This window comes from Passer domesticus, chromosome 3, assembly GCF_036417665.1.
Source record: "Passer domesticus isolate bPasDom1 chromosome 3, bPasDom1.hap1, whole genome shotgun sequence".
NCBI classification, from domain to species: domain Eukaryota; kingdom Metazoa; phylum Chordata; class Aves; order Passeriformes; family Passeridae; genus Passer; species Passer domesticus.
In genome coordinates, this window is record NC_087476.1 from 94,749,717 (window position 1) to 94,777,405 (window position 27,689).

Consider the following 27,689-nt stretch of genomic DNA (forward strand, 5'->3'; position numbering starts at 1 on the left):
TCTCTGCTGATGATGTCAAATGGAATTGAAAGAACAACCCCAAATGCTGATGGAATTATTCAGGCTGTACATAAAATCTTATTCATATTCAAATATGAAGCATCAATGCAACACAAGTGATTCTGTAGCATATTCTAATCTTCCTTGTCCTTTTAAGATTAGAGAGAGTGTTTGGTTTCCTTAGAAAATCTTGATCTAAGAGAATTCCCTCCATGTTTTATGTTTTTAGGGGTGGGAAATAATGTCTTGCACCTGAGAGGAAGAAAATGGTGAACTTCTAGCTGAGTTTAGAACTCAGTTTTTCAGAACACTAAGCAGTTAAAAACTTGCAAAAACAAACCTTGAGGAAAAGCTGGACTATTTTCACAATCTTCTGTATAATTTGATTAAATTTTACATTACTCCAGGTTACCAAAGATTTATGATCCATTGAAAAACTGCAGAGAAATATTTCAGCATACTTTGTTTGGTATTGTTTTTACTGATGAGTATTATCTGAATGAAAACTAAAAGAAATTGCATGCTAGATATGTACCCATTAAGGCTATCTAAAAAAAGAGGGGAAAAAAGTTCTTGGCAGTGTTTGATACTGCTGGAAGACAGGATAGCTGGACAAAGTGAAGCCTAACTGAGGAAGATGAGGAATTGTCCAGTGGGCAGTCTGGGCCTCCAGAGGCCAGAGTTCAGTTCTTGTTTAACCATAGGCTTCTTGTATTACTTGCCAGAAAGTCATTTAATCTAGCTTGTGCCTTTGGGAGTATCCTGTTTTGCATATGGGGAACTGTCTCAGAAGGGTGTTGAAAATAAAATCCATTAATGACTGTGAAACTATATAAATGCCTTCAATATGCTGAAGCTTGGCCTTGGTTTCAACATGGGTTTTTTCCTCTGAAAGTATGTCTGGTTTTATGGATGGCTGTCTTTTGTTCCCTGGAACAGGCTACCAACAGGTTTTATTCAGGCCTGGAGTTTTTGATTATCTTTGCTGCTTTCCAGCAATGATTGTGCTCATCTCGGTATGCTGCCACAAGTTGTTATTTGAGCAATATAGAAGTTGTTTAAATTACCTTTTTAATTAATGTTACTTGCACGTGCTAAAACTGTATTTCAACGAAAGTCACAGCAATAGCATGGGTCAGTAAGAGGGTAAAATATTTTGGTGATCAAAGATTTTGCTCAGTCATAGTTGTTACATCTTTTGCTGCATGTGGCAAATGTGATGTATGTGTGCAAGGCACATATTTTGCAATGTGTTTTGCTTACAGCAAAGCTGCTCTTGTATCAACTCCTCTGTCCCATCCCTAGTTTGCATCTTGCCTTGTTGCCTGTTTCATTTTGAACAGTAATGCCTGTTTTAGATGTCTCCTCATAAGTTCTCTCTGCACATATAAAAGCTAGGCTGCTTTCAGAGAGAAGTATTTTTAGTCAAAGAGAAGGGTCGGAATCAGAACTGCTGTGATCAAACTATTTCCATTGCCTTCAAGGATGCCTGTTGTATTCTGCTGAATTTGGCCAGTCCTTCTGTTTCTGGTTACATATGTCTAAGGACATTTCACATGAAATAGTTTTTGTGGCATTTGGTGAAAAATGCATGGGAACTTTAGATATTTCTGTATGCATATTTTGGTACTTATTTATAAAATGACACTGCCGAATCTAAGCACAGCTAAATGCACTGATTGAAAAGAAAAAGCATGCATATTCTAGTAGTCTATTTTGGAGGTATTTATGCCATTATGTTTCTAGGCATTAAATTAGACATTTTTTAATGAATAATTAAGTTTGAATCAGTCCTTTTTTCCTCTGTTTGGCTTGATACATGAAAGACCTAGGAAGAGAAGGGTTCCTATAAATCCAAGAGATTCTTCTTTTGTTGGGGTGTTTATTTCATAAGTAGGATCAGCTGAGACATCTGAGCTGCTGGCTTCTGGCAAAAGTACTAATTCACATGACTGATAAGACTGGCAGTGTCACTGAAATGAAATGTGGGTATTTCATAAATCTAAAAATAAGAATATGTCCATTTCATTTTTACTGGCATTTGAACATATGAAAACTGAAACATGCTTTCTTTGTAAAAGAGGCTTTCTTTTATAAATAGTTCATTTTTGTTAGACCATCAGCAAAATTTCCAATTCAAAATCACTAAGCATCATTTCTAATAAAATGTAAATTGAAACAGTCCACTTGCTGGGTAATGGAAACTTGGTTTCAGGCCTCCAGTCTTTTTCCCGAGTTGCTTCCAATGCTGTTTGTAGTTAAAGGGGCAGAACAGAGATTTTGTGATGGTCAGTAACTTGTCCAGATGCCTGATTCTTCTGTGGGGATGATGTTGGGGGTTTATGAGTGTGCGTGCACACTGGGATTTGAGCTGCACAAAGTATTTTACTGAAAGCTTAACCAAACAGTGTATAGTGCTGATACAAACAGAGCATTAGACATGTCTGTCTTTAATACAGCCATCTGTTGATGCTATAGTAGTTTTTCAAAAGCCTTCCTCAGCATAGACATCAAAGTCTATTCATGCACCTGTGCTTCTGATCTTCTAATATTTTTCTTATTTAAAACTGGCAAAGGGAGAGGAGCAGTATTTCAAGATCAGCAACTTTATTTAAAACAAAACACAAAAAGCCAAAAAACTCCCTAAAAACTCCCTCACAAAACTCATGCTGCCAATTCAGGAATTGTTAAAAATGTCTTTTTTGGTTATTCAACACTACTATTTATAAAAAACTCGACACCCACGTTTTCATTTTCATCTCCCTTGAGTAACCCCTGGCCTTGCTAACATTATTTCCTGCCTGGTCTATTTACAATACAGCTGCTGAGATAATTTTCTTGATCCATTGGTCCGATGACATTGGCAGGACCTGTGAACTATTCTCCTGGCCCTCTCTTGAAGGATAGTGGCCACTGGAAGGAGGGGCTTGCATCATCCTGATGCATTCAGCAACCATGTCCTGAAAGAGAGGGAAAAGCCTCTCCTGCAAAGTCCTCTCAGGTGATGGGAGAAAGCTGGAGGCAAAATATGTGTCCCCATGGGGCTGCCCACATGAACCTTGGCTGGCAAAGCCTGGCATAGCCGGGCTGTTCTGGTGTCCCCTTATTTACTCGCTAATTTGTGAAGACCAACAGCTTGGTCTCCTGTCGTTAGTGTGGATCGGTGATCTCCTGCTTCTGCCTCCTGCTGCCCTGATGTCCCTTGTGGCAGGACAGATCACCACCGAGGGTCAGCTCGGTGTCACTTGCTGGCACGGGGGAGGCAAGGCCACCTTCCCCTGCTTTGGGCGAGGAGGCTGCGATGAGGAGGGAGGGGAGAGCGCCTGTTCCCAGCCACAACCTCTGCGTGCAGTCGCCTCAGAGCAGCAGAAGCCTTGGGCAAGGTCTGGGGGTTCTGCTGGGAGAGCAGAGCACACATCCCTGCCTGGCTCTGGCCCTGGCCTGCCCCATCCCCAGCGATGGGTCTGATGGACGGGCTGGGGCTGCCCTGGTCCCTCCTTGGCCACCTAATCCTGTCTGGAATGGTGTGACTCAGGACAGGTCCTGGCACACATGGTCCCTTGCAATCTTACCTGTGTGGTTTTCCTACTAAAACAGGTTGCAAATACAATATTAATGTGCAGAACATCACATCACTCAGGCTCTGAAATCATGTGACAGTAGCTGCTATGTTACAGCAGAAGCTACTGATTACATAATATTTTACTTACAGTTTTATTTTTCAGAGATGTGTGGCAGCAAAAATAGTTTTTAATTGTTGTGTACCATTAAGATACTCAAATCCAGCAATACTTAGATTTGCTGATGCAACTTGTGAAAAAATACAGGAAGATCTGTAATAAGCTCTTCATTGTGGTGCCTAAACTGGAGCTTATTCTCAGAGCCTATGAAATTTGGAAGTACAGCAGCTTGATACTGAGCACCTGTATTTCATGCTGAGTGAAAGTGATCTCCTCATCAGTAAATACTCCTTAAAATCCACCAGAATGGTGCAGAAATAAACAAATTTTGTGTTTCAGAAAAAGAGGATAAAGCATGTATTTCTTTCTCCCAGTGGGGACACAAAAGGGGTATTATAAACACGTGTTAACCAGCTGTATGAGCTCTGTGTGTTCATTTCCCCCATTCTGTGACCAGAGCTGATCTGTCTTGCTGTCACAGTGTTGTTTTCCACATTTGTATATCTGGGCTCAGTAAAAGGAACAGTAAAAAAGTTGCTAAATTGTGGAATGTTTTGACTTTCTTGAAAATAGTGGTGCAAACAGAACAGTACATTAAATATTTGAAATGTAAAATTCACTGAGCTCAAACTTTCCAAGTGTGCACATTTCTTTTTTGTTCCGGTGAAGGTGCAGGGTCCTTAACACCTCTTTGCAAAAGGGGGCTTTATGGGTATAGAATGGGACTCACCTTGACTTTGTGAGGTTTGGAAACTTCTTGTTTCCTGCATGTGCTGTCACTTGCTTTGGGAGCCATTCTAAGTTTGATTTTTTTTTTTCTTTTTCTCTTCTTGCTTACAGATTGACTTGGAGCCAGAAGGGAGAGTGTATGTCATCATAGACCTTTCAGGATCATCAGGTGAAGGTAGGGACTTTTGATATTTTATCTTACTTTATTTTATCTTTCATGAATGGAATCTCCAAGGGTCTCTGCAATGAAAGTATTAGAAGAGGTGTGTGCTGATATCTTCAAATCTATATTAGCTCAAGTTAAAATGAACACATTTTGTTCTCTGCCATTGAGTCAATAAGCAAGTTGCACTTCATCTTACCTTGTTAATCACTGATGGTAACAATACCAGCTGAAATGACCATAATGAAATTATCATATTTAGTAGTACTAATTTCCAGAGGAAACTTGCAAATTCTTTAGTTTTTGGAAGAATACTAACCATTATGTAGGTAGAAAGGATGTCAAAGATGAGGGATAGGAGTTTATATGCTTTTTAAATTATTCCAATATTTGGTATTTTTTCAAGTAATGACCAGAATGTTGAAATTATATGAGTTGTTTTCACTTTTATGACACAGCAGTAACATGTTGGAAAAAAACCCAAATATGGAAGAGAAGTATTTATGACATTCTTAAGAAAAATTCTAAAAATAATTTTCTGCTGCTTACTTTAAACAGAGTCAAGTGATATATGAATCTGGAATAAGATAATTTATGAAGAAGCAAATCTGTGTGTCTTAGTCATGCACTTGGTGACAGCCTGACCTGCCAAAATGGCCTAGATGATTGATTATCTTAAATTATGTCCAGCAATCAGCTTTGATCAGCTTCCCCCAGTAGCTCATGGAGTTCACTGAAATGAGGTTATCACTGGTTCACAGTGCATGAAGAAGATTCACATGAACCCTGACAGGAGCCCAAACTAAAAATGCTATGAAATGGAATTATTTTGCCTGGCACAGTGGAGAAACAGGGGAAAAGCATGTTTATCTTTCTGTTCTTTGTAATGTATTGCTGCACTCTGACCAGCTACTAGCAGTAGCTTGCAAAAACACATATTGCTATAAATTTTGAATTTTAAAAACAAACTTCATCCTATAGCCTGTTTTTGTACCTACATAAAATACGCTCTACCATTTTTTCTTCCTGCATATTGAGGAAAATATCAACTAAATAGTAGTTTCTACATATCTTTCTGACTGGCATGACAGTGATCACCTGAAATGTGGTTAAAGGCATCGGTGTGATTCTGTCATAGTGCAGGTAGATGTTCTTCCAACCTTCCACTGATAGCTAATTGATACCCAGTTGAGCCTGCTGTTACTGTTTCATCCCGAGATGCATTCAAGTGTGTCACACTGTCAAAGGACAGAAAGAATGGTGTTATGTAGTTCTTCAAAAGTGCTCTCTAACCTTTTACACAGGAAAGTAAAAAATGGCTATCCTAATGTCTCCTTTATTATGTGGTGCCACTACCCTGACGCACTTGAAAGGTGCTTGGAAAGAAATTTGTGTCACTACAGTAGCATTCGAGGGGAACACACAAATGGAAACAGTCCAGTGAGGGAAAACAGCTTATGAAATGCTTATGGGAAACCCTCAGGAAGACCAAGAGGATTTAGTTGTAGGCACACAGTTTGTGGTAATTGGGAGTGGGGCTGTGGCCAAGCCCAGTGGATACAGCTGTGAAAAGCAGGTGAGCAGCATTGAAGGTGATGAGCCATGGGCACTGAGCACTCACCAAAGGGAACAGAGGGCACACAGGTGCAATGCATGAATGATGAGGGGTATAAAAGTTTAGGCTAAAGGACAAGAAGGGCAGATGCTTGCAGCCTTCTGAAGTGGCACGGTGTTACTGTGTATGGGTTGGAGTATTATGATATTGTATGGTGATGCTCTCTGTATTGTGGCTGTCTTAACTGCAATATGTGCTGTGATATTTAGTTGAGGTTAATTGGTAGAAATGCCACAATATCATAGGACTCATATATTTTTGAGCTTTCCTGTGCACTTAAGTGAGTGTGTGAAAGTGTTGTGTAGAAGTACTGCAAAATTCTCTAAAAGCGTTCCAGTTTCACTCACAAAGGAAAGGGGACTAGGTTTATACAGCTGTTTGTAAACCATTTTTATAGTGTTGCTAATGATACTATGAAATTTTATTGTTGGACTGTTTTATTAGGACTGTGGCCTAAAAAATTTTGGGTATTCAGTTATGTTATTGAAGCACCTAGTTTAACGTAACAAGTATGTGGATCCTTGTATAATGAATGGAAACATCTAGACCATAAAAGAGCTAGCTTATTCTACATGTTTCAAAAATACCTCTTTCATTTTATGTACATATATATGTAGGTAAAGATAATGAATTTGTGAGGTATTTTATGACTGTCAAAGGGCTAATTCGTTGTAGTTTATCTGTATTTCTTGAATATTAAAGGAGTATGAAGTTATGCTAGGTGCATCACTTTTGAGTGGCATGAGTTGGTTGAATTGATTGCTGCTCTTGACCGTATTTCTGAACCAGGATCTTGTTTTTTGCAATCCAGTTGTCACTGTGAATAGCAAGAATACATAGTATTTTCATGATGCACAAGTGGGTATCACTCTTTCACCTGGAATTTTGGAGTGGGGAAATTAGCAATTTATGAAAACAGAAATACTTATAGTAACAATTTTAACTGAAGGAAGCAATCAAGTTGCATATTTCTTGCAAAAATGTACTATACTGACCACTCTTGTCTTGTAATGCTGTGTACTGAAAATTGGACTTGTTTCTCCCATGTTATATAAGCAGATTTCTAGTTACCAGCAGTCAGTAATGTGGCTTCACTTATTTGGTACTTCTAAAAGCTTTTTCAGACAGCTATCCAAGTTCTTTTTTGGTATGATTAAGATTAGTTCAATCCATTAATATGGACAAAGAGCATTGTTCTCTACTGTACTGCCTCTAAAAGGCAAAAGTCCTAATTTTCCAAGCAAGCCTTTATGTGAGTAAATTGGTATATAAATGGCAAGTAAGCTTATGTTGCTACCATATACCTCTTAAAATCCAATTGCCACTTAGTCCCAGCTGCCAGATTGCTTATCCCTCTGCAATATTTGCATTTGTACAGCAAAACAATGAAAACAGTTCATTGTTATAAGCTGACTTCCTCAACAAAAGCACATGATTCCTGTTCCTCCTCTCACTCTTGTCTAAGCTGCATCATTCATGGACTTGTGTGGCTTAGATGTGCAGAACAGATGGAAATCTGGCAGATTACAAAGGTAGGCAAGGAGTACTTCTGCCTTTCCCTAAGCAGAGACAGACTTGTTGAGACCCACCCTAGCATGTCAATATCAGCATCTGGCTAATACTTTTACATGGAGAAAGAGCTGTAGAGTTGCTGACTTTGCTACTTGAAGTTTCCAATGGATTTTTCAAATTTCAGGAATTTAGATTTGTTCTGAAAAAATAATTTTCTAGAACTTGCTTCCATTCAGTTCTAGTCTTTAAAGCAGAGTAAGATTGGAAAACACAAATGCTAAAGTCTGAGTAGTGGAAAGCAAGCTACATGAAAAGCTCTGACAAGAACAATAAACCCAAAAGGAGTGTTTTTATCTTCACCTTTTTACACTAATCCTGTTTTGGAACCTCCTTATAGTTTCTGAATGTTTGTTTCTGCACTGATAGGGATGGTGAGAAACTATTTATTTTAGCAATCTTCTGTAAATTCTGTAGTAGGAACTGTCCAGCCCACATACTGAAAAGAAAATTCTAAATAAACTGTTTTTCACACAGAGGGTGATGTTCTCAAAAGTTAGCATTTAGATTTTTCTGCTAAAACATGAAGGTTTCCATATTGTGCTTCCAAATCAGTTCTGCAAAATAATTTACCATTTTGGTGATGCTGACATAGGAAGATGGTGAGAAAACAGCTCTTAAAATAAGTTGTTTTAATTCTTTATTTGAAACTATGTAAGCAGTATTTCTGTAACACCTGTGAGTCACGTCTTTACACCTCCTTTGGCAGAACTTATCTCCAGGGTTATTTACCTTCTGTAGGTTTACTTTATTTAAAAGGGTCCTGTGCATTTGGAGTAAATCTATATTTGTTTTCTGTGAATGGAAGCAGCTGTATTGGTGGAACCTTCCCAAATGTAGATGTGCACTAAAGTGTCTATTCACAGTCTGAAATGACTGCAACAGTTACTCAGTAACAGTTAACTGCAACAGTTAATCATTTATGTTCTATTTATAATTTTAAAAATAATTTTAATAATTTGGTTGCGTTTCTTTAAGTCTTTCTAAGTGCTTAAGGAGCTGCCTGTCAGAATTTTAAGGGCTGTTTCAAAAACAAATCCCTTTGGTCAAACAAATAAATGTGGCTTCTCAGAACCTGACACAGCAACAGTATTAGTTGGAATTTGTTACATAAATGTGTTGGAATTCTGTACATAGATATGTACTGTGCCATATGCAAGCACATAGCATCTTTAAGCATTTCTGCTAGCTTGCTTTTGGGAGACCAAATCAACATGTGGGTGGCTGCAATTGTTATTCTACCACAATAGTTTGTCAGTCTTGCAAAGCATGTAATCAGTCAATTCTGCTGTTAAGTAAACATTTCGTGACCCCTTTATGTATGCAGTTATAAGAAAAACAAAATTTATAGTAGGCTGGTGTTTGTAAAAAGGAATTAGCTTGGAAAAGATCCATTGTATCTATTCTCTTACTTTGCAAACTGGATCTAGTGGTTGCACAGGTTTTTAGTCTTGTGTCTTGAACTTCTGCCTGGGCTTCGTGGAGGATGTGTGTGTATCAGTCTGTCAGTGCACAGGAGGATCTGCAAGACTTGCTGCCTTATTAATTTCTTCATTGTTGCTTGCTGTGCAAGGTCATATTGATTTTCTGTATTAATTCAGTGTTGCTGTAGTATATGCACTATTTCTATACTGAAGTGCACTCACTAACTTTGTTATTGACATGCTTTGGCAGTGTCTTTACATCTATTTTTGCATATTTTTCTTTTAGTTCTTACAGAGCTTTGTAAGTAAAGTTTTTTGAATTATTTGAGAAATACTTAAGAGCTCCAGTGTAGCTGATTAAGATCCAAATGCAGGCTAAAGTTAAAAACTTAACTAATATGGTGGTACAATGATTTGATTTACAAACAGGAGTAACAGATGGCCCACAAATGGGAAGGAGAGGTAAATTGCCTGAGGATTGATTAAAAACTTTTTCAGCCAAGTCAGTTTTATATGCACTGAAAGACAGGTGCTGCTATATTTAACAGCTTGTGACCTGCCTGCTGCATTTTTCATTGAAGGTTTCTTTTTTCTTTGGAATTACTGGTTTGTGTGGGACACAAACATAGACAGTTACTTGCAGTAGCTTTCTGCCCACTTAAAAATTAAATTACCATTTGAAATATATCAGTATTAAATCAACGGTGGACAACTTCAGAATGACCTTGACGTGTTAGTTTTCTTTCTTAACTGTGTTTATTATAGGTAACATGTAATACAAATTTGAGAACTATTCAAAAGTTTTTCTATGTTCTATGTCTTATCAATTGTAATGATTATTTATCATTGTTAGATGTTCCAGTTTACATTATGGAATTGTCCTTCCGTACAATCACAGATTGCCTGTCTTTGAGTGGGCAGTTGAATTGCAATAAAATACTGCAGCTTCTAAGACATTAATCTTCATATTGTAGCTTGTAAGCTACTGAAGTTGCACAAGATGAAGAACATAAGGTGATATTTTACAATAAACCTTGCTAGCTGAAGTAATGGTATTTTGTGAATGGAAAACATTTTGTTTACATTTATTATCTGGCCTTTTTACATTGAAATAACAAAAAAAAGTCCTTAGAAGTCAGCAACAGGTTACATATTTAACATGTAATTCAAAATATATGAATTTGTAGGAGGTTTTCCAGTTCTTAGCTCATTTACTTCAAGGCTCCTGGGTTTTCAAATATGGTTGCTGTTGATTGGCATGTCAGGACAGAAGGTCTGCATGAAAAAAGTATTAATAGAAGCAGAGAATGATTCTTAATGCCATTTTTGTATCCCACACTGGATAGATCTGTAACATAGGTACAGCTTGTTAATCAAAATATCCAGAGGATTTGTTTCAGGTATTCAACTTTGGTAGAATTGATACAGCAAGAAAAATTGCATTTCTTTTCCATGTTGTTGCATCCTTTTGCAAAAATCTGTTAATAGAAAATATCCCACAGGATACAAACTTTCTCTGCAATTCCTGATGTATCTCTTTGCCAGTGCTTTTCCTTGAAGTACTTGTACTTGTCGTTGTCATCATCACTAATTGTGCTTCTTGTGGCATAAGGACTCAGTGAATGAGATCTGGCTGTGCCAGGCACTGTTTGAACAGAGAACAGTGGAAGGTGCTTAATTAGAAATCTCCAAGTCTGAATTGGGGAGCATTTTTGCTTGGTTGTTTCAGGAATTCGTGTTACTGAAGAGTAGTGGTTTCTTTCACTAATATCTTCTATTGCAAATACGACTTTGGCAGGCTGTGTGTTTGTCAGTTCCTCATAGCCATCAGCTGCTGATCTTGGGGTGCTGATCAGGCAGTGAAAGAATTCTCAGGTTTGTTCAGAATTTATGGATGAAGAACCTTTTTTTAATAACCTATTCACTTAGGGTAAACACATGGAAAAAAAGAGTCTCAGTCCTAATAGATTCACTATTAGAAGCCTTCTTATCTCTTATTTAGCTCCCCAGAATTTGATTGAACATTCAAGTCACACACATTCTTACTTTTCTCTGTATGTTAATGTATGAGAAGAAGCTGAGTGTTGGAAATGTCTTAGGCAGACCCCGGGAGAGTCTGGGGAGAGTCAGGGGTTTAGTCAGAGTATGGATCTCTCAGGGGGGACATAAGTAGCCTCTGTAGCTTTTTCAGAGCTGTAGGCAAAGCAGAAAGCATCTGCACGTAAAGATCTGTCGAGGCATTGGGGCATGCAGTCTTCCAGTGGTAAAATGTGAAATATCTGTGAAGTAAGGATAATGGTTGGCATGTGGGAAACTATTTACTGAGACTCAGCGAGCCACTTGAACATTACATTTTTAGACTCGAGGCAGGGGCTTTTGCTGGGAGCTGAAATAATCAGAAACTGTGTGAACAGGACAGTGGTGAACTGGCAGTGCTAACTGGGCGGTTTTTGTCTTCATTCTCTTGACTCACGTAGGTCTGCAAGTTAGAGCTCTTCTACAAATGCAGCTTCCCCCAGAAGTTCTTGGGAATATTGTGTGCTCAGGGAGCTACAGGGTTTGAAGTGTCAGTATTGTATAGACTTTCTCTCCTCCTACTGTAAAGCAAAATATCCAGTCAGAAAAACCAGGCACACATTGATTGCTATGCTCTGTTCAGTCTCAGTAGGAAGGACTTCAACCTAAAGGTCTAATTTCACATTTTTATTAATAGCTTAGATAATGGTAGAGTCCTGCACTGGCTTTTTGGCTTTCCTTCTGCTGGTTTCCATGCTTTAAGAGAAAAACAACAAACTTACTTAATAACAACCAACTTACACACAATCTTCCTATTCAAAATTCCTTATGTAGTGTATCAACTGAGAACCTATTTCCTTTCAAGCTTTGGTTTTATGTAGATAGGGTTTGCGGAATTACTTTTTTCCCCATTCAGGTTTTTGTTTCTTCAATACCAGATCAGCACTCATTCAAACTATAACTGAGGGGAAATGTTAAAATCAAAGAAACAAAAGAAACAAACTGATTTGCAAGTTTTCTCCTTCTGCTATGCCTTTTTTTTTTTTTCCTTAGGAGGGATAATGCAAAGCTGCTACTAATATGCTTTTTCTCTTGAGTCTTATTTAGTTTAAACATAAAATACATCAGTGCTGATGTGTGGATGCTTATTACAAAAATGAGATTTTTTTTCCTCTTTTTGGAATTATTAATCTCTTTTATGACTTTTTTTTTTACAACTGTAAGAAATCTTTAACTATCCAGATACTGAGTTTCTAGTTTGTTTTTTTTTTTTAAATTTTTTAAGCCAACTAACCAATGAAAAGAAAAACCCACCAAAAAAACTTCCCATGCATTGCATTTATACTAATAAAGAGACTTGTAGATTGCTCAGTCAGGCAATTTTCTCATCTCAAATGAACCACTCTAAATAAATCTCTTATTTCCCCCAGTCCATTAGAATATGTTGATGTCAGTAGATAAGTGCCATACCTGACTCTGGTGTGTATTTGCTTGTTGGTGCAGTAGGCGATGTATTTCTTCTGAGACAAAATTTCACCCATTGGTAGCATGGCGTCTGATGGCAGATATTTTTGTGTTGTTACCCATGTGAGAATAACTGGAGAGCCTGAGAAGAGGAACTGACAAAATAGTCTGAGTCCATGTTAAGTTTTTGACTTTTACCAGTTGACACTGACTTGAATAATGGCACAGGCATTTATTTGAGAAAAGGAACCTTGCAGGTTAACAGTTGAACCCCAAGTTTCCTTTTAAAGGTATCTGTGCACACACAAATCAGCACTTGGTGACAGTTCAGCCTGTTAGTGCATGAGCCTTTTAAACTGCCCTGCTCAGTGTAGAGGTTCTCCAAAGGGTGCTTATATAAATTTAACTTTGTGTGGCAAATGCCTTCATAAGGAACGTCTCTCCATGGATTTATAGCCATCTCTTGGATTGTATCCAGTTAGCTGATTGAACATCTGGTAAGCATTGTGTGTTTGTACTAAGCCCATACTGTATAAAGCTGGCTTGAGCCTTTCAGGCAAATATCAGTGACCTTTCCTTGGCAAACTTTTAGCCACTTGCCAAAATAAATGCTTTGCAGGGAGCAAGACATAGATAGAAAATTTGGCGTAAAGGTACCTTCATATTGTACTGGAAGAGTTTGTACTTGCTTAAGGAAAACTATGTTAGGCTGAAAAAGGATTGAAACTCATACATACTGTGTTCCCAACTGCTGTTGCTCTCTTTTCCATTTATGTAGTAAAAGCTCTGATTTCCATATGTTGGGGTTTTTTTTTTAAACAAAATCATGCAGGGCCTTTGGAATAGGAATGTTTAATTTTATAACTGCCTATGCCTAGTGTGTTTTTTTAAGAAAATGAGAGAAATGTATCACATTGAATGCTGTAGTGTTGTTTTCATACATAAGTGAAATATGAACTAGTAACAAGTTTTGAAATGGAAATATATGTTTTGAAATTTGTGTGTGGCTACTTTTTGCGTAATAGAAGACATAAATGGGTGACTCCAATGCTCACTGCATACCATGATGTGATGTGGAAAATGCATATAAAGTTAGAATTTTGGGTTGGGCTTTTTGCTGTGTTTCATAAAATACATAACCTCTACTCTTACGATTTGTTAGTGTTTTTCTCTACGTTTTTGCTGGTGCAGTAATATGCTCTGAATAGATCTTTTCCCTCTTCACCCTTGATTCCCAGCAATAGTGAAATGTGTTTTTTGTTAGGGTAATCGAGGCAAAAGGTCTTGGTATAATCTATTCTGATTAATCAATCAGGGGTGGATAAATAAGGAAATACACACATAGAAGATGGGTCTAGCCATGTTCCTGGCTATTCCATGCATCAATTGGATTATGAAAACTTACTTGTCCTGTATCATGAGCCAAATGTCTACTGCCTTGAACGTAGCCTGAAAACCTAGTATTGTATTTACAATATAAATGTTACAGTCATATAAACAGCTGGAGTGTCAAAAATCTGTATTAAGTATAGTCTTGAAAGGCTAAACTATATGAGGCTTTTCATTAATGCTTTGTACCTGTGGCGGGAAAAATTGTTTTGCCACTGTAAAAGGCAGTCTCTGGAATTAAACATGACTACGTAAACCTTGCATCAATTGCAAGTCAGAGTTTTTAAAAGGAAGCTGCAAAGTCCAAAAAGGAAGATTAAGCCCTTTCATTATTTGTCTGAATTTTCGGGGCAGTACTGCAAGCTGAGATACATACTCTAAGCCCTGCCTGCTACTTAGTATTTTTTTATTAAATAATAAATATTTTTTATTAAATAATAAATATTATTTTAATAAATAATATTATTTATTCTTTAGTTTGCTTTCATTATTTCTGCCATGTCTTCCATGTATTGATCAAAAAAGTTAATTATATATGACAGATGTCAGGAATAATGTAAAATATAGATTTTAATGTACACTAGCAGCTTTAGCAAACAAACTGCCAGATACTTTAGACTTGCAGCTATTGCATGCTGTGTAGATCCTTGAATTCTTGTATAATAAGGATGAGGTATATTTCTAAGAAATTTTGCTTCTGTAGCATCTACACACATGCACACACTAAGCTTAAGGATTGATAAATGGTCAAATAATATCATCTAGGTCAAAATACTCAGCCTGAATAAATCTGAGGAATTTTAGTAACTTCAGTTTGCACCAGCAGGGCTTGTCTTCCAAGAGAAGGGCGCTGGTGCAAACTGAATCTTATTTATATTACAGTACTGAGAAATACTCCTTTTTTACTTCTCTGTTATAATTCCCAGATCAGTACCTGGAAACAAGATCTTTCCAGTGAGTTTTGAAGCATGTGATTTTCTCCTCTATCAGTATCAGTGTTTTTAAAAAAATCTTCAATCTTCAGCATTTTTTAACTTCACCATGGAAGTCTGCTGTGCTGTGAATGGGGCTATTTAAAGGAAACATCTTCCATTGCAATTCATAAATATTCTGTAGTAGATAAAAGTGACCCAGGGTATTTGTTCACCTCTGCCTAAATACTGGGAGCAGCTGTACTTCTCCTTTTCGGAGCAATGTGATTGTTTACATTTGCACAGCAATACGGCAAGGCAAGAAAGGCAGAAAGAATTTCTTTTCCTTTTTAGACTTCAGAAAAATGAAACTGTGTGAATGTATATTCACTTTCAGACTTTGGTAAGGGTTCTTCAACTCCTAGATACAATAGGTGTAATATTTACTTATAGTGTGACAAACAGCTGAAACCATCCCTTGTTCTGTTTGAAAGAGTGCCCGTCTGACAGTTCAGTTCTCCTGGTAATCCTGTGTCAGGACTTTGTGTGGGGCTTAGTAAAAATCAAGTATCTCCTGTGGAACTGTCCTCTCATCTAAAGAAGGCTCCACAGGCAGAGGTCAGAATTTTAGGATCAGGTTTGATGCTTTGCTTCAGGGGGTGAATTCTTAATTTTACAAAAATAGTCAACTGAAATGCAAAGGACTAAGTAAACCAGCAATGCACTGCTACATGTTCAATTAGCATTATATTTAATATTATATTCAGAAGCAGAGTTCATAAATATTTCAGTGCTTTGTAAATGTCAACATGAGAATCACACATCATACCTGCTGAATGGAGGAAAAAGAGGAATAAAAAGTTCTCATTGGCTGCAAATGCAGGAAAGTAAAATTTAAATAGTGGGGAGTTATTTTAATTTGCCACAGCAACTTGAGTTTCAATATCTGATTGACTTTGGTTTTAGAACAGCTTGTGGACTAAACAAGTTTTTATTTACTTTTAAATGCCTTGAAGTGTTTTTGAAGAAAAGTAGAGTAAAAGTTTATAAAGGATTCTAAGAGTTTTTTCTATAACTCATTCATACACACTTGGTAGTTGTAGCAGATTTTGTGGATATCCACAATGGCAGATGTTTGTTTTAGAGCATGCGGGTTTTGTGTGCTCAGAGTTTTTGGAGTGAACAGAAATATTTAGTTATTATATTAAATATACTTTGAGACTTGTGCAAATCCAGTACTTCAGGCAAGATAATATTAATAGTAAATAGTAATAAAAACAATGAACCCATTTTATAATAACATTTTTTTGTCTGGGATTGTCTGGTTAAACCCCATAACTGGAGTGATCTGTACATCTGCCATCCTGACTTTGGGCAAGGTTCTTCAGTGCATTAACAAACTTCTCAGGAAAACTGGAGTCTATCTGTCTATTGTGCTGCAAGGCTAATATAAATGGAAGCATTCCTTAAAAGAAAGAGCTTTATAAAGACTGGAAAAGGATTTGAGATTTAGAATTATATCTTCTCTTCAGTTAACTGCATGCTCTTAATTGAAAGACTAGAAAGTACTCTTGGTGATGTAATGAACTTGCAGTTAATAAAATGCCCCTGTTTCAAATTAGTAAATACATTTTTAGGTCGGGGGAGGTATTATGTGTTTCAAGGATTCATTATTGTTAAAATCTTTTTGCTGTCTGTCGTTATTAAATTACAGTCAGGTCCTTTTTCAAAATCCTTTCTCAGAGCATTTTAGTGAATGCAACAGTTTGTGTACAAATGCAGGAGTTATTAGTCAGTAGTTAAACTTCTAAATTTGACAGTGACAAATTGACCATTAATAAAAAATAGTTTTTGGGGGTTTTTTTTCCTTGATGTGTGGTGGTGTACTGGATTTTAAATCTGATTTTAAATTATCAAAATCGAAGCAAACCAGAAACTGACTAAAGTTGTGTTTGGGGAGGTTTAGGTTGGATAGCAGGAAAAATTTGTACATGAAAATATGCTGCCCAGGGAACTGGTTCAGTCACCATCCCTGGAGGAATTTAAAAGATCTGTAGCACTTAGGGACATGGTTTAGTGGTGGACTTGGCAATGCTGCCTTAGTGATTAGATGCAACATCTTAAAGGTCTTTTTGATTCTATAGAAATGATTCTATAGAAATGATTCTATGATTTTATGAAGAATCTACTAATTAATGATTTCAGTATTTGAATATTAAAAATCTTTAATTATAGTTGGTTTGGGTTTTGTTGTTTTGGTTTGTGTTTTTTGTTTTAAATAATCACTTTCATTCCGGGTCTTTATTATTAGAGAGCATAAATTCTGCATATTTAGGGCAATATTCTTTGCCCTATATTTCTTATATAAGAAATATTTTACTTACTCATGTAGTCTTTGTGGAATACAATCAGTACCAGAAATTTCATCTCTTGTTTTGTTAAGATACTGCTTTGGGGGGTTTGACAGGGTCATTTCAGAAGAATGTGTACCTCGCTAAAAGTTACTTAGCTTCCCTTAGGTAGATTAAGCATTTCTGTTATGTGCTTCAGTGTTTAGCTAAGTTATGTAAGAAAACACTATGTTGTTCAAGTACTTTTCCTAATTTTTTGACTGGGAAAAGGGGAGGGAGACTTCACACATGCAACATAACCTGGTTTGATGTCTTCTCTGAAGGCACTCAGAGTTTCCATCAGGATAGCCAAGCCATTTACCACATATAGGATGTGGTCCAGCTTTTCATGTTTCTGTTTCTTTGCACCATTACTTACAGCTTTGTAATTCTGTATTGCACCAGAAAGGCTGACTTGGGCTATGAGCTGTGAAATAGCATGAGCCTATGTCTCTGTGGTTTTTTCCTGGGTCTCAGCAGGCATCATTGGAACTCTTGCCTCTGACTGAACAGATCACTTGAGTTGTTAGGCACAGTATTTTCCGACAAACTGAGAATAGGAACTCGGTGAAATATTTGGAGTAGGGAATATAAACATCTTTCTTCTGTGCCAGCTTAGCTACACAGAAAGAACTATGGAAAGCATTGGAGAGTATTTCATTACCTTTAGAGGTAAGTAATTTACAAATAACCTTGTGAAAAGCTGGGCAATGAATACTGTACAATACCTTCTACACAGTTCCTCTGCAGTGTTCAAACTTTTTTCCCTGGGGAACAAGACTCCAGATTCAGTACATAGTAAGTGTAGTCAAAGCAGTTTTCCTTTGCTGTGTATATGGCAGACACACAGGCTATAAAGTTGTATTTGAGAACTTGCATCTTCTTAATTTTTTTGCCCAAACTCTTTTAACCATATAAAGTATTAAAATGGAACTATCATGTTACCAGATTCTTTTTCTGAATCAGGAATACCAGATGCTGTTGGAGTCACAGCTACCATCACTCAGGCTTGTATTTACATGATAGTTTCATACTGATTCCTTCTAACAATACTACTACTGCCAACATTACTAGTATTCAAGGACAATGGCTTGTAAGACTAAAAAATAATTGGATTTGCCATAGCACAGCTGAGACTGAAATTTTTGTAGCATTTCTGGTCTGAACAATTTGGATAGCACGAGGCACACAGTATTTCTTCTGTGATTGCAATGAAGGCAGCCCAGTTCCACAGAAACATTTTTACATCAATAAGATACTTGGAAGACAGCATGGAAAAAATCCAAACTTCCCATTTCATACCTACTTTAGAGAGACTAAGGAAAGAATATGTCTTTTAAACATCTGGAATATATTTCTTCAGTTTTATGGTATTGATGTTGGGTTTTCTTTTATTCATTCTTCTCTCTGTTTCTGGGAGACATATGGTTGGGGTTTTTAATTAGTTAGAAAATGGAAGTTTCTGTTAAGGATTATTCTGAATAAAGTTAAATAATGGCATTGTTAAATTCAGTAGGATCTAAATTTTATTGCTAGTTTCCTATTTTTATAGCACCCAACTAAATATTTTCCTTCTTTTCCCATGTAGTCCTTCCTCAAATAACAGCTGAGGATGGACTTCAGTTGGTGTACATTAATCACAGATGAGCAGAACATGAATGTGCTGTTAAAGATTATGTAGTTGCTGTTTAAAAGGATTATTGCAGTGTTCTCTTTTTGGAAATTTCCTGCTACTTTTGTGTAGCTATGCAAGTAGTAGCATTTCAGAAGGTTGTTTTCTAAGAAACAGGCACAAAACCTCAGTAACTGTGAAGAAAGACTTTTTAATTTATTTTTTAAAGATTTTTTTCTTTCCTTTTTCCACTTGGTTACTATTGTTGGTAGCTCCTTACAGTGAAGCCAATGGAAAAATTGGAGCAGTCAGGCAAATGGTCTTTTGAAGCAAACACCTATCCACAGAAATAAGTGTCAATATAAGGCTTTTTCTCCTTATGTTCCTTAATTTTCCTGTGATATAGCCACCTAACTCACTTAGGTTCTTGTGGAAATCCCATCTCTTGTAGGCACTAAAGCTTTAATCTGTCCTGTACTTCTTTGTGTAGGGCTTGATTATGTGCAGCTCCTGGTACCAGTGCATACAAGTAGTGTCTTCTCTTGCTAAACCAAACAAAGCTTGTTTTATGCCTTGTTACAATGGGAGGAAAACAGCAGACTACCATTAATCCCATTGTTTGAATTTGGAGCTAAAAATCAAAGTGAAACTGCTTTTTCTCCTCGTTGCTGTGAGGTTGGATTGTATTCATTATCTCGCTGACTGGCCCGTAGCTGTCTTCCCTTGCTTCCTGCCCAGCAGATTATCCTGGCCCCAAGTGCGTTGCTTCCCCTTCCACTTCCTGCCAGCTTCATCTCCAGAAGTGCAGGCAGGCCAAAATCTAAAGCCCCTGCCCTGACAAAACTGATTCTTGCTTGGAGATCAGTATTTGGAGCTGTAATTTCCTGTAAATCCTTCCTTGCTCTCTCTTTAAAGTTTGCTGTAGTTAGGATAAGTAAAAGTACTCGCATAGATGACAGAGTGAGTTGAACTGCAGAATAGATTTTCCTCTTTGGTTTGTTTTGGAAAGATCACTGAAATATGTAATTGCTCTGGGGAGAAGTCATGACTTTACTGTGGCAGAGAGACTGTGGCTGTCTATTATTTGGAGTTGACCCTTAGCAGGAAAAAAATCATTGCAAATTGTAATGTTTGTGTTTTATTACAAGTTCTAGGGATAAATTGGCCTTTATGTAGAAATAATGATGCGTGGAACTGCCAATCCAAAATACCACTTGTACATTTTGCTTTTGAGAAGATAAACAGAATCCATAGGAAAACGATACTAAACAGGAGATACTTTTGTTAAAAAGACCACTCAATTACAAAACCAAAAATTAATCTTAACACTGTGAACATGAAGAAAATTTAGACTAAATTTTTCACAAGTCAAAGAAAAGTGTGTGTATATACACACACATGTATATATATGTGTTTTTTCTAATTTAAAGAAATAATTTATTAATGAAAAACTTCTCATGAGTGCCTGGAAGATGTTAGTGTTTGATAGGTTGCATTAGAAAAATGAGGATTTCTGTTATGGTTTTATCAAGCATATTAATATTTGATAATGGTTGCATTAGCATATTTATTAATACTGATTAAACATATATTCTTTTTATGTTCAAATGACCAAGTTACCTGCAATTTTAAGTCTAGGTTATCATTTAGCCTATCTGGAATATTCCTAATTAAAATAAATTTTACCTTTTAGTGGTGCTAAAGTACATTAAATATCCAGTTGCTAATTTGGTTCGCTTCAGGTGGTCTCACCTCAATATCAGTATGCATCGCAGAACTTCACTTTGCACCTAGTTTCCCCCACCACATTAATCTTCTGTATGAAAAAAACCTAAGCAACTTATGTCCATCATGCATTTCCATTACAGCTGGTGACATCCAAACATCCAAAATTAGTGCCACCTTTTTTGAATATTGTCTGTCTCAAGATAGATACATAAGAATACTGAAATACCTTGCCAAAGAACAAGACTGTTTTGTAAGACTTGCTTTTGTTTCCTATTTCTGCTTATGACCTGGTGGTAATTTTTAAATTCCTTGTGGCAAAAGTACAGAAAGAAAAAGTCAAAGCGAATTTTTATATGTTTCTGCAAGTAAGGAGTATGAACATCTTGCTAAAGTTTAAGCAGCCACTTGGCTATGCAGCAAAATATAATGTAAGGTGTTTTCAGTGTTTCATCATCTCTTATTTGAGGTATGAAAAAAAATGGTGTTACAAGTTGCAGGACAGTAGGTTATGTAATTTAGAATTCAAATATTATATAAACTATAATCTTGATACCATGATCTTATTCCTTATTGTTGATGTCATTTATATGGAACACAGCCAAGGTTTCCTCTACATGGCAATAATTGCATTTTTATGGTATTTCTTGTCATCATGGTACACTTTATATATTGCTTAAGCTTTACATCTTTAGAAAAATCTGGTTTTATGTGTTCAGAGATCTGCCAGACTGGGAGGATTATAGGCTGATGAGTTGGTCAGTGAATACAGAACTAGGAAACTTCCTCGGCAAAAAAGTATTTGTGACTTTGGACAAGTCATCAATTTACCCCACATCTCAATTCTGTTTGTATGTGAGCACTGTTATTAAATAGGACTGCCCCAGGGAAGAAATATGTGGAAAATTGATCAAGCAGCTAGGGCTGCAGAGAGACTGGAGCATGTTGGGGTAGAGATTGTCATGATGCCCACGTTAGGAGCCTGAACTTGGACAGTCAGGTGTTGTGAAGAAAATGATAACTTAAAACTAATGGCTACATCTATGCCAAGTGCTACTGACAGAAGCCTTTTAAATCCATCTTGTTAACAAGAAAAAGCCTTTCTGATTCTAGAGGAAAATATAAGTAGAAATGCTGGTATTTGTATTTCTCTTTTTTCAATGCACTACTTCAGAGCCTCCAGCTAGTGGCAAGTTCTTTATTTTTTGCCTTAGGCCATCAAACTATGGCAGATTATGAGGCAGAATTATTTTTTGGGAGCTGGGCACTGGAAGTTGGGTTCAGTTCTCTAAAGTAGGATTATTAGCTGTTCTCTCAAATCAATATCCCTGAATAATATTAAATTACAGTGCAAAAAGTTTAAAATGCAATTTTTTTGATTTGCACTCAAGGAAATACATCAAATTGTTCTGTTCATTTTGAGGAAAAGCTGCTGGTGCAGATTCTAATTTTTATTCTAAAAATAAAATAAAAGTTTTTAGAACACCTCTCAGTTACCCCATCTCTGAGTCAGAAGGAAGTATAACCCAACACCCTTATCAGCTGGTGCTGAAGGCCATGATCTGCAATGCAGGATTTTCCCATAGGATCAACCCTAGGCAGTCTTTTTGGTTTTGGTCACTTCAGAGATACAGTGGAACCTATGGTGTGCTTCACTGATGACCTTCTTGAGAAGAAAATCAAGTTTGGGTAATAAAGCCATACAATAATATCAACAAGAAAGTGATTCATTTTAAAGGTATTAAATTATGACTGAACCTCTTTTCAGGATTGAGCACCGTGATCCTCATCCATGGAATGTGGGGATTGCTGATGTACAGGTTGAAAATCTATTTTGTCCCATGTCTCATCTGTGTGGCACAAATAAGGAAAAAACAGCAGCTTAATGAAAGGGTGCAAGTTTTAATTTTTTTTTTTTTCAATAAAATGCTTCACATTATGGTTTTAGTGTAGAGTATCAAATTAGCTGTGATTAGCCAAGTCTGTAATCCATATGTTAATCACTAATGGACAGTCAAATTTTCATACTGCATTACCTGGAAACTTCTGGAAGAAGAGAGCAATTGATTATGAAAATAGCTGCAACATCTTTTAAAGCTACAGAGGTATATGTCTGAAATAGGCAAACTCCTTGGAGGAGTTTGTTATGCTCTTGTTACTCAGAATTTATACACTTGATGTTCAGTTCAAAGTATTTCAACACAATGCTTTTACCTGAACAAAGTTGCATTTGGTAATGTTAGAGGGAATGGATTTTGATTTGTAATTGATTAACTGTCCTAATGTGTTTGCATCAATTGAAAAATGCACTAGCACAAGCAAAAACTCAATATTGCTCCAAGTAATTTTCCAGGCATCTGTGTTTCAGTGGCTGGATGGCATTTAAGGTAACTCTGCGATGTAACGGATGCTGATTCCATCCTATATTGCTGTCATGCTAATGACTAATAGCGCTGATAAAAGGCAGTTGAGCGTGTGCCTGGGGCATGGAAAACTCTCTCTCTGGGGTGAACTGTACCATGATGTCGATGCTGTTTGGAATGCATGGATTCCATCATGGCTCTGTGTTTTGTCTTTAAATAGTCCTTGCTTTTATGCAGGACTCCTCTGCTCCGATTTACAGCAAAATTCTTGTATCTGGTGGTGTTAAATTGCAATCAGCACTGTAGACAAAAGCAAAATTTTAAAGCTTTAAAAAATAACCTCTGCTTTTGATATTGAGGGAATAATACTTGGGTGGCCTGTGTGAAATTAGTTGGTGGTCTAAGTCTAATTCCTCATAGATGCATCAAAACCAAACAATTTTTTAAAAAAACCCTTCATTATAAACAACACCCTTGCTGATACATTCAGCATGGAACAAAAACTGAGCCATGGAGGAATGAAATCATCTGTGACCTTAAGTTTCAACTTCTCTTAGAACACTGTCCATAACAGTAGAAGAAAACTGAGTCTTCTGTGTTATTTTGTTACTGGATTTCATAACCAGCATGCAGATATAGTTTAAGAAGGGGCCCCCATCCACTGTTCACTCAATTTTGAACAAGTACGTGAAGTAATAAAAAGTTTTATTCAGATACTGACTTAGTACTTTGAAATATAATTTCTCTGTATCTTAACTGTTGGGATGCAATGTACTTAAATGTTACAACATTTCTTGCCTTAGTCCTTACTAATTAAACTAACAATTAGTATATCTCATGTGACTTGTAATTCTGTGTTTGAGGCTGTATTTTTGTAGTTCAGAGTGTTCCTCACTGTCTGATAAAAGAAGGAAAAGGAGAAAATGAGGCAGAGAATCCACTCACACTATCTGCTGTTGGGTGTGGCTGAGGAAATCTACATATTGGTTGATGACAGCCAAATAAATTAATTAGCTTCTTGGTGAGATACTTGAAAGTTCTTGTGCACTGTGCCATTAGGTTTTAGCCAACTGCACATAAATATGAATGGACAAGCTGTGATTATTAGTGGTATCTGGAGAGATAAGCCTGTCATTTTCTTCTCCCAGTATGACACATGTTCTTTAAGAAACAGCGGAATGCAGCCATGATTGTTTTTATTTTACTTATGTCTGTCTATAGTGACTTGTTAAAAAAATGTGAGAAACATACATCCTGTATTAAATAATTGTCTTCCATTATTCCTGTTAAGTTATTGCTTAATTCATCTTGGGTATGGTTAAGAACAGGATAATGTAATCCTTGAGCCCTGAGATGGGAGCTTTATCTAAACGTGTTTAGGTGGCTAGGAATGCAGCAGATGGGCTCACTTCAGGGTCTACAACATTTCATGTTATTTGGTGCTGCTGCTTTTAGAGACACCACTCTGGACAACTGTACAAGAAAGAGCTGTGCAGCAATAGGGCAGGACACAAAGCATTCACCCAAACCTTTGTTATCTGCCATTGTTTTAGGAAGGTTTCAGAGTTGGTGTTTGTGCAGGAGGGGGATTCTCTGTACTGCAGTAGTTTCTTGATGCTGTACACCCCTCTCGTGTTTGTCTGAGAGCCTTTCTGTCTCATCCTCTCGTATGCAATAACACTCCAGTGCTCAGCTGCTTGTTGAGCCTAGTAACCCAGTGGAGTTCCTTGCTGGAGGATGTTTTACTTTAAACAAACCATTCATGTTTCTGCTTCTGTTGTTTCCCAGTATTCTGCAAACCAGGAATCAGGAACGGGAGGAGCCCTAGCTGAGCAGTTGTGCAGCTGAAAGCTGCACGCTTCCTCTTGGCTCTCTGCAAAACCACTTTTATAAGTCCAGTGCAAGATGTTCTGGTACAGTTTGACTGACACCTTTTACTGTGCATCTTCAGGAAGGATCACTGTGGTGAAACGTAATAAAATTATTTATCAGCATGCTGCAATGTTTGCTGTGTTAGCCATAGGCATTCTCAATGGAAGTGAAACATAGTGTAGCATAGTAGAAGTGGAAACATAATAGTGTTCCATGCTTAACAGCAAATGCAGATCCTTTAAAAGTTTAGTCTGCCTTTCTCATTTGTATCCTTGTTTTGAATTTCAGTTTCAGAAATGTCATTTTGTTAGGCTTACCTTCAATCATACACAAGCTTTGGCTAAAACAGTATCTTCTTGTCTTTTATTTCCATGCAGAACGCTCTTCTGTGTGGAGTAACTTACAGAAGGAAATAAAAATGCTGAGAAAATCAGATCCTGTTGATGTAACTAAATGTACTTATTTCAAATTGTCATCCTGCAAAGATGAGATTTAGTAGAGAGAGGACTCTTGTCTTCGAGGCAAAGGAACATCTGCAGGTGCATCTGGAGGAAACACTTGGATCCTGTGTGTTGTGCTCTGTTTTTACTGGGCTGTTATTATTGGTCACTGAAAGGCAAGATGCCAAAACCGGACAGGAAATACTTTTTTTTTCCCCTTTCTATGAGTTTTCTGACAAAAATATATTTTGCATGGAAGCTTCTGAAAATAATGCAGAGTTTTGTAAAAAAAAATTATTTCCCATTCTCTCCCAGCCTTTTTTCCAAAAGGGTTTTGGAGTAATCTTGGCTAAACCTAGTGTGTGACTTTTTGAACTAAATTTGTTATAAATAGGTGTTTCCACACAGCTTTGCATTTTGACAAAGGAACTTTTGAGCAGAAACTTCCTGATTTTTCAGGCAGTGCAGTTCTAAATATAGGAACTCCTAAGGAGATCTAAAAATGCTTCATGCTCAGGTACTTACTATTCAAAACCACTATGATGACAGTTCATTAAAACTTGAGAGATGGATTGGGAAAAAAATTCTGTGCAGAAATCCATGTTGTTTGCAAAAATTCTATGCAAAATCCATCTTCCTGCCTCTCAAGATTTTTAGAATGTCATTCTTCCATGACACAGCATACACTCCCCTGGAAAACAGCTTCAAAGTTGTTTCATTTTTCTCTCTTCCTAATGAAGAAGATACTGTTCCTTCTGGGAACCTGTTGGCTTGCTTCAAGTGTGATGGAGCAACTGAAGCATCAAGGGTGATTGTATCCCTACAATTTTTCAGTATTGAAAAATAAATGGCTTGGTGGAGAAGGGAGGACTTTTATGGAAGATTCAGAAGTGCTTAGACATTGTTTATACCAAACTGGTAGGGAAGCAGACTTTGGTAATTCCAGTTTTCAAGGAAGCACTTTTACTTGTCATGGGCATCTTCATTTATTTAATCTGCTGTTTTTCTATGGGTTTTTTTCCCCCTTTCTGCTTGCTCCTTCCTTTGACCAAAATTCTGTTGAACAAATGTGATTTTTTGCTTTGATACCTGCATATTGTGATTTTAAAACTACAAAAAATCTTTTAAATAGGATTGAATTTCTATGGTACTCTTACAGATGGGGAGAAATAGGATTATCACAGTATTCAACTAATTGATCAAATTCATGTATACTGAAAAGTATCCATGCAAAGTTAATTTCTTTCAATCAGATTGTTTGTGCTGGTTTCACAATTGTGATGATGGCACAGTCCAGCCTCATCAGAATTTACATGATTCCTATAACTATTTTGATTAAATATTTTAACAACTCCTCTATGGAAAGGAAAAAAATTATCTTGGTATCTGAAAGCTATGTATGCTAAAGGTAACAGGATAAATTTATATTATGTCACACAGTTTAAAGTTCTAATGCTGATTGTTATATTTGACTCTAGATGTTATTGTGCAAAAACAATATCTGGTTTTAGGTGGATGGAAGGTTTTGGCCATGTAGCTAATTTTTCAAAGTCTATTTTTGCCATTAAAAAAGTTTCCATAGATCCTGTTCAATTTCACACTGACCCTCATGGCTCAGTTTTGACCTTGGCAGCTTCTGGCCTTTGTGCTTCTCTAGGCAGAATTTTAGAACTGAACCTTGTAACTTGATCTTACAGGTGTTCAGCACCTCTAAAAGGGCTGAAATGCAGAATTAATGTTTCAGGTTGTTCAAGTTTGAGGAACAGGACTTGGGTTTGTCATCAAGCACCTTTGTTACTTCTGTCTGATATATGACTTCCCAGAGAGGAATAAATGTAAGAGTTATGGGTTGATTGGTGGTTGACTCTTTAAACAGAACAATCACAATAGTGGTCATCATCGCCAGGGGCAAATTGGAATAACACTTTTTGCTGATCTTGAAGTATACTAAACTGTCTCTTGAATGCTGTTTGTAGAGTGTATATGTCTTGCTTTTATTCTGCTGGTATTCTGGAGCATCTGAAAGATGTCAGGGAGGCTGTGATATGCTTTTAGCAGGTGCAAAATCAAGTCTGGCAACTTAATAAAGATACAGGGTTTTTGCAGCATTTACGTTGCAGCTTCCCAAGCACTTGCAGCCTTTCTGCCCAAAGGTATGGTAGTCTCCATAGCAGATGAAGTGGAGGTTTATATTTAGAATTAAACACAGCAGCTATTTAAGATTTTTTGTGTACATGTGTGACATAAGTAAAGTACTCTGAAATGGTAGGTAGTATTGGCAGGATGAATAATCAATATATTTTTTCTCCAATAGCAACTGCTTGGAA

At 36.9% G+C, this 27,689-nt stretch overlaps 1 protein-coding gene across 3 annotated transcripts in view; it reads left to right on the forward strand.

Moving 5' to 3' along the window:
- The window catches only part of PRKCE (protein kinase C epsilon), a 285,873-nt gene that overhangs the window by 95,841 nt on the left and 162,343 nt on the right, over positions 1–27,689 (forward strand). For all 3 annotated transcript variants that reach the window (XM_064414463.1, XM_064414464.1, XM_064414465.1), the window contains exon 2: positions 4,521–4,584. In XM_064414463.1, the coding sequence (XP_064270533.1) occupies positions 4,521–4,584 (64 nt within the window). The remainder of the gene's footprint in view (positions 1–4,520; positions 4,585–27,689) is intronic.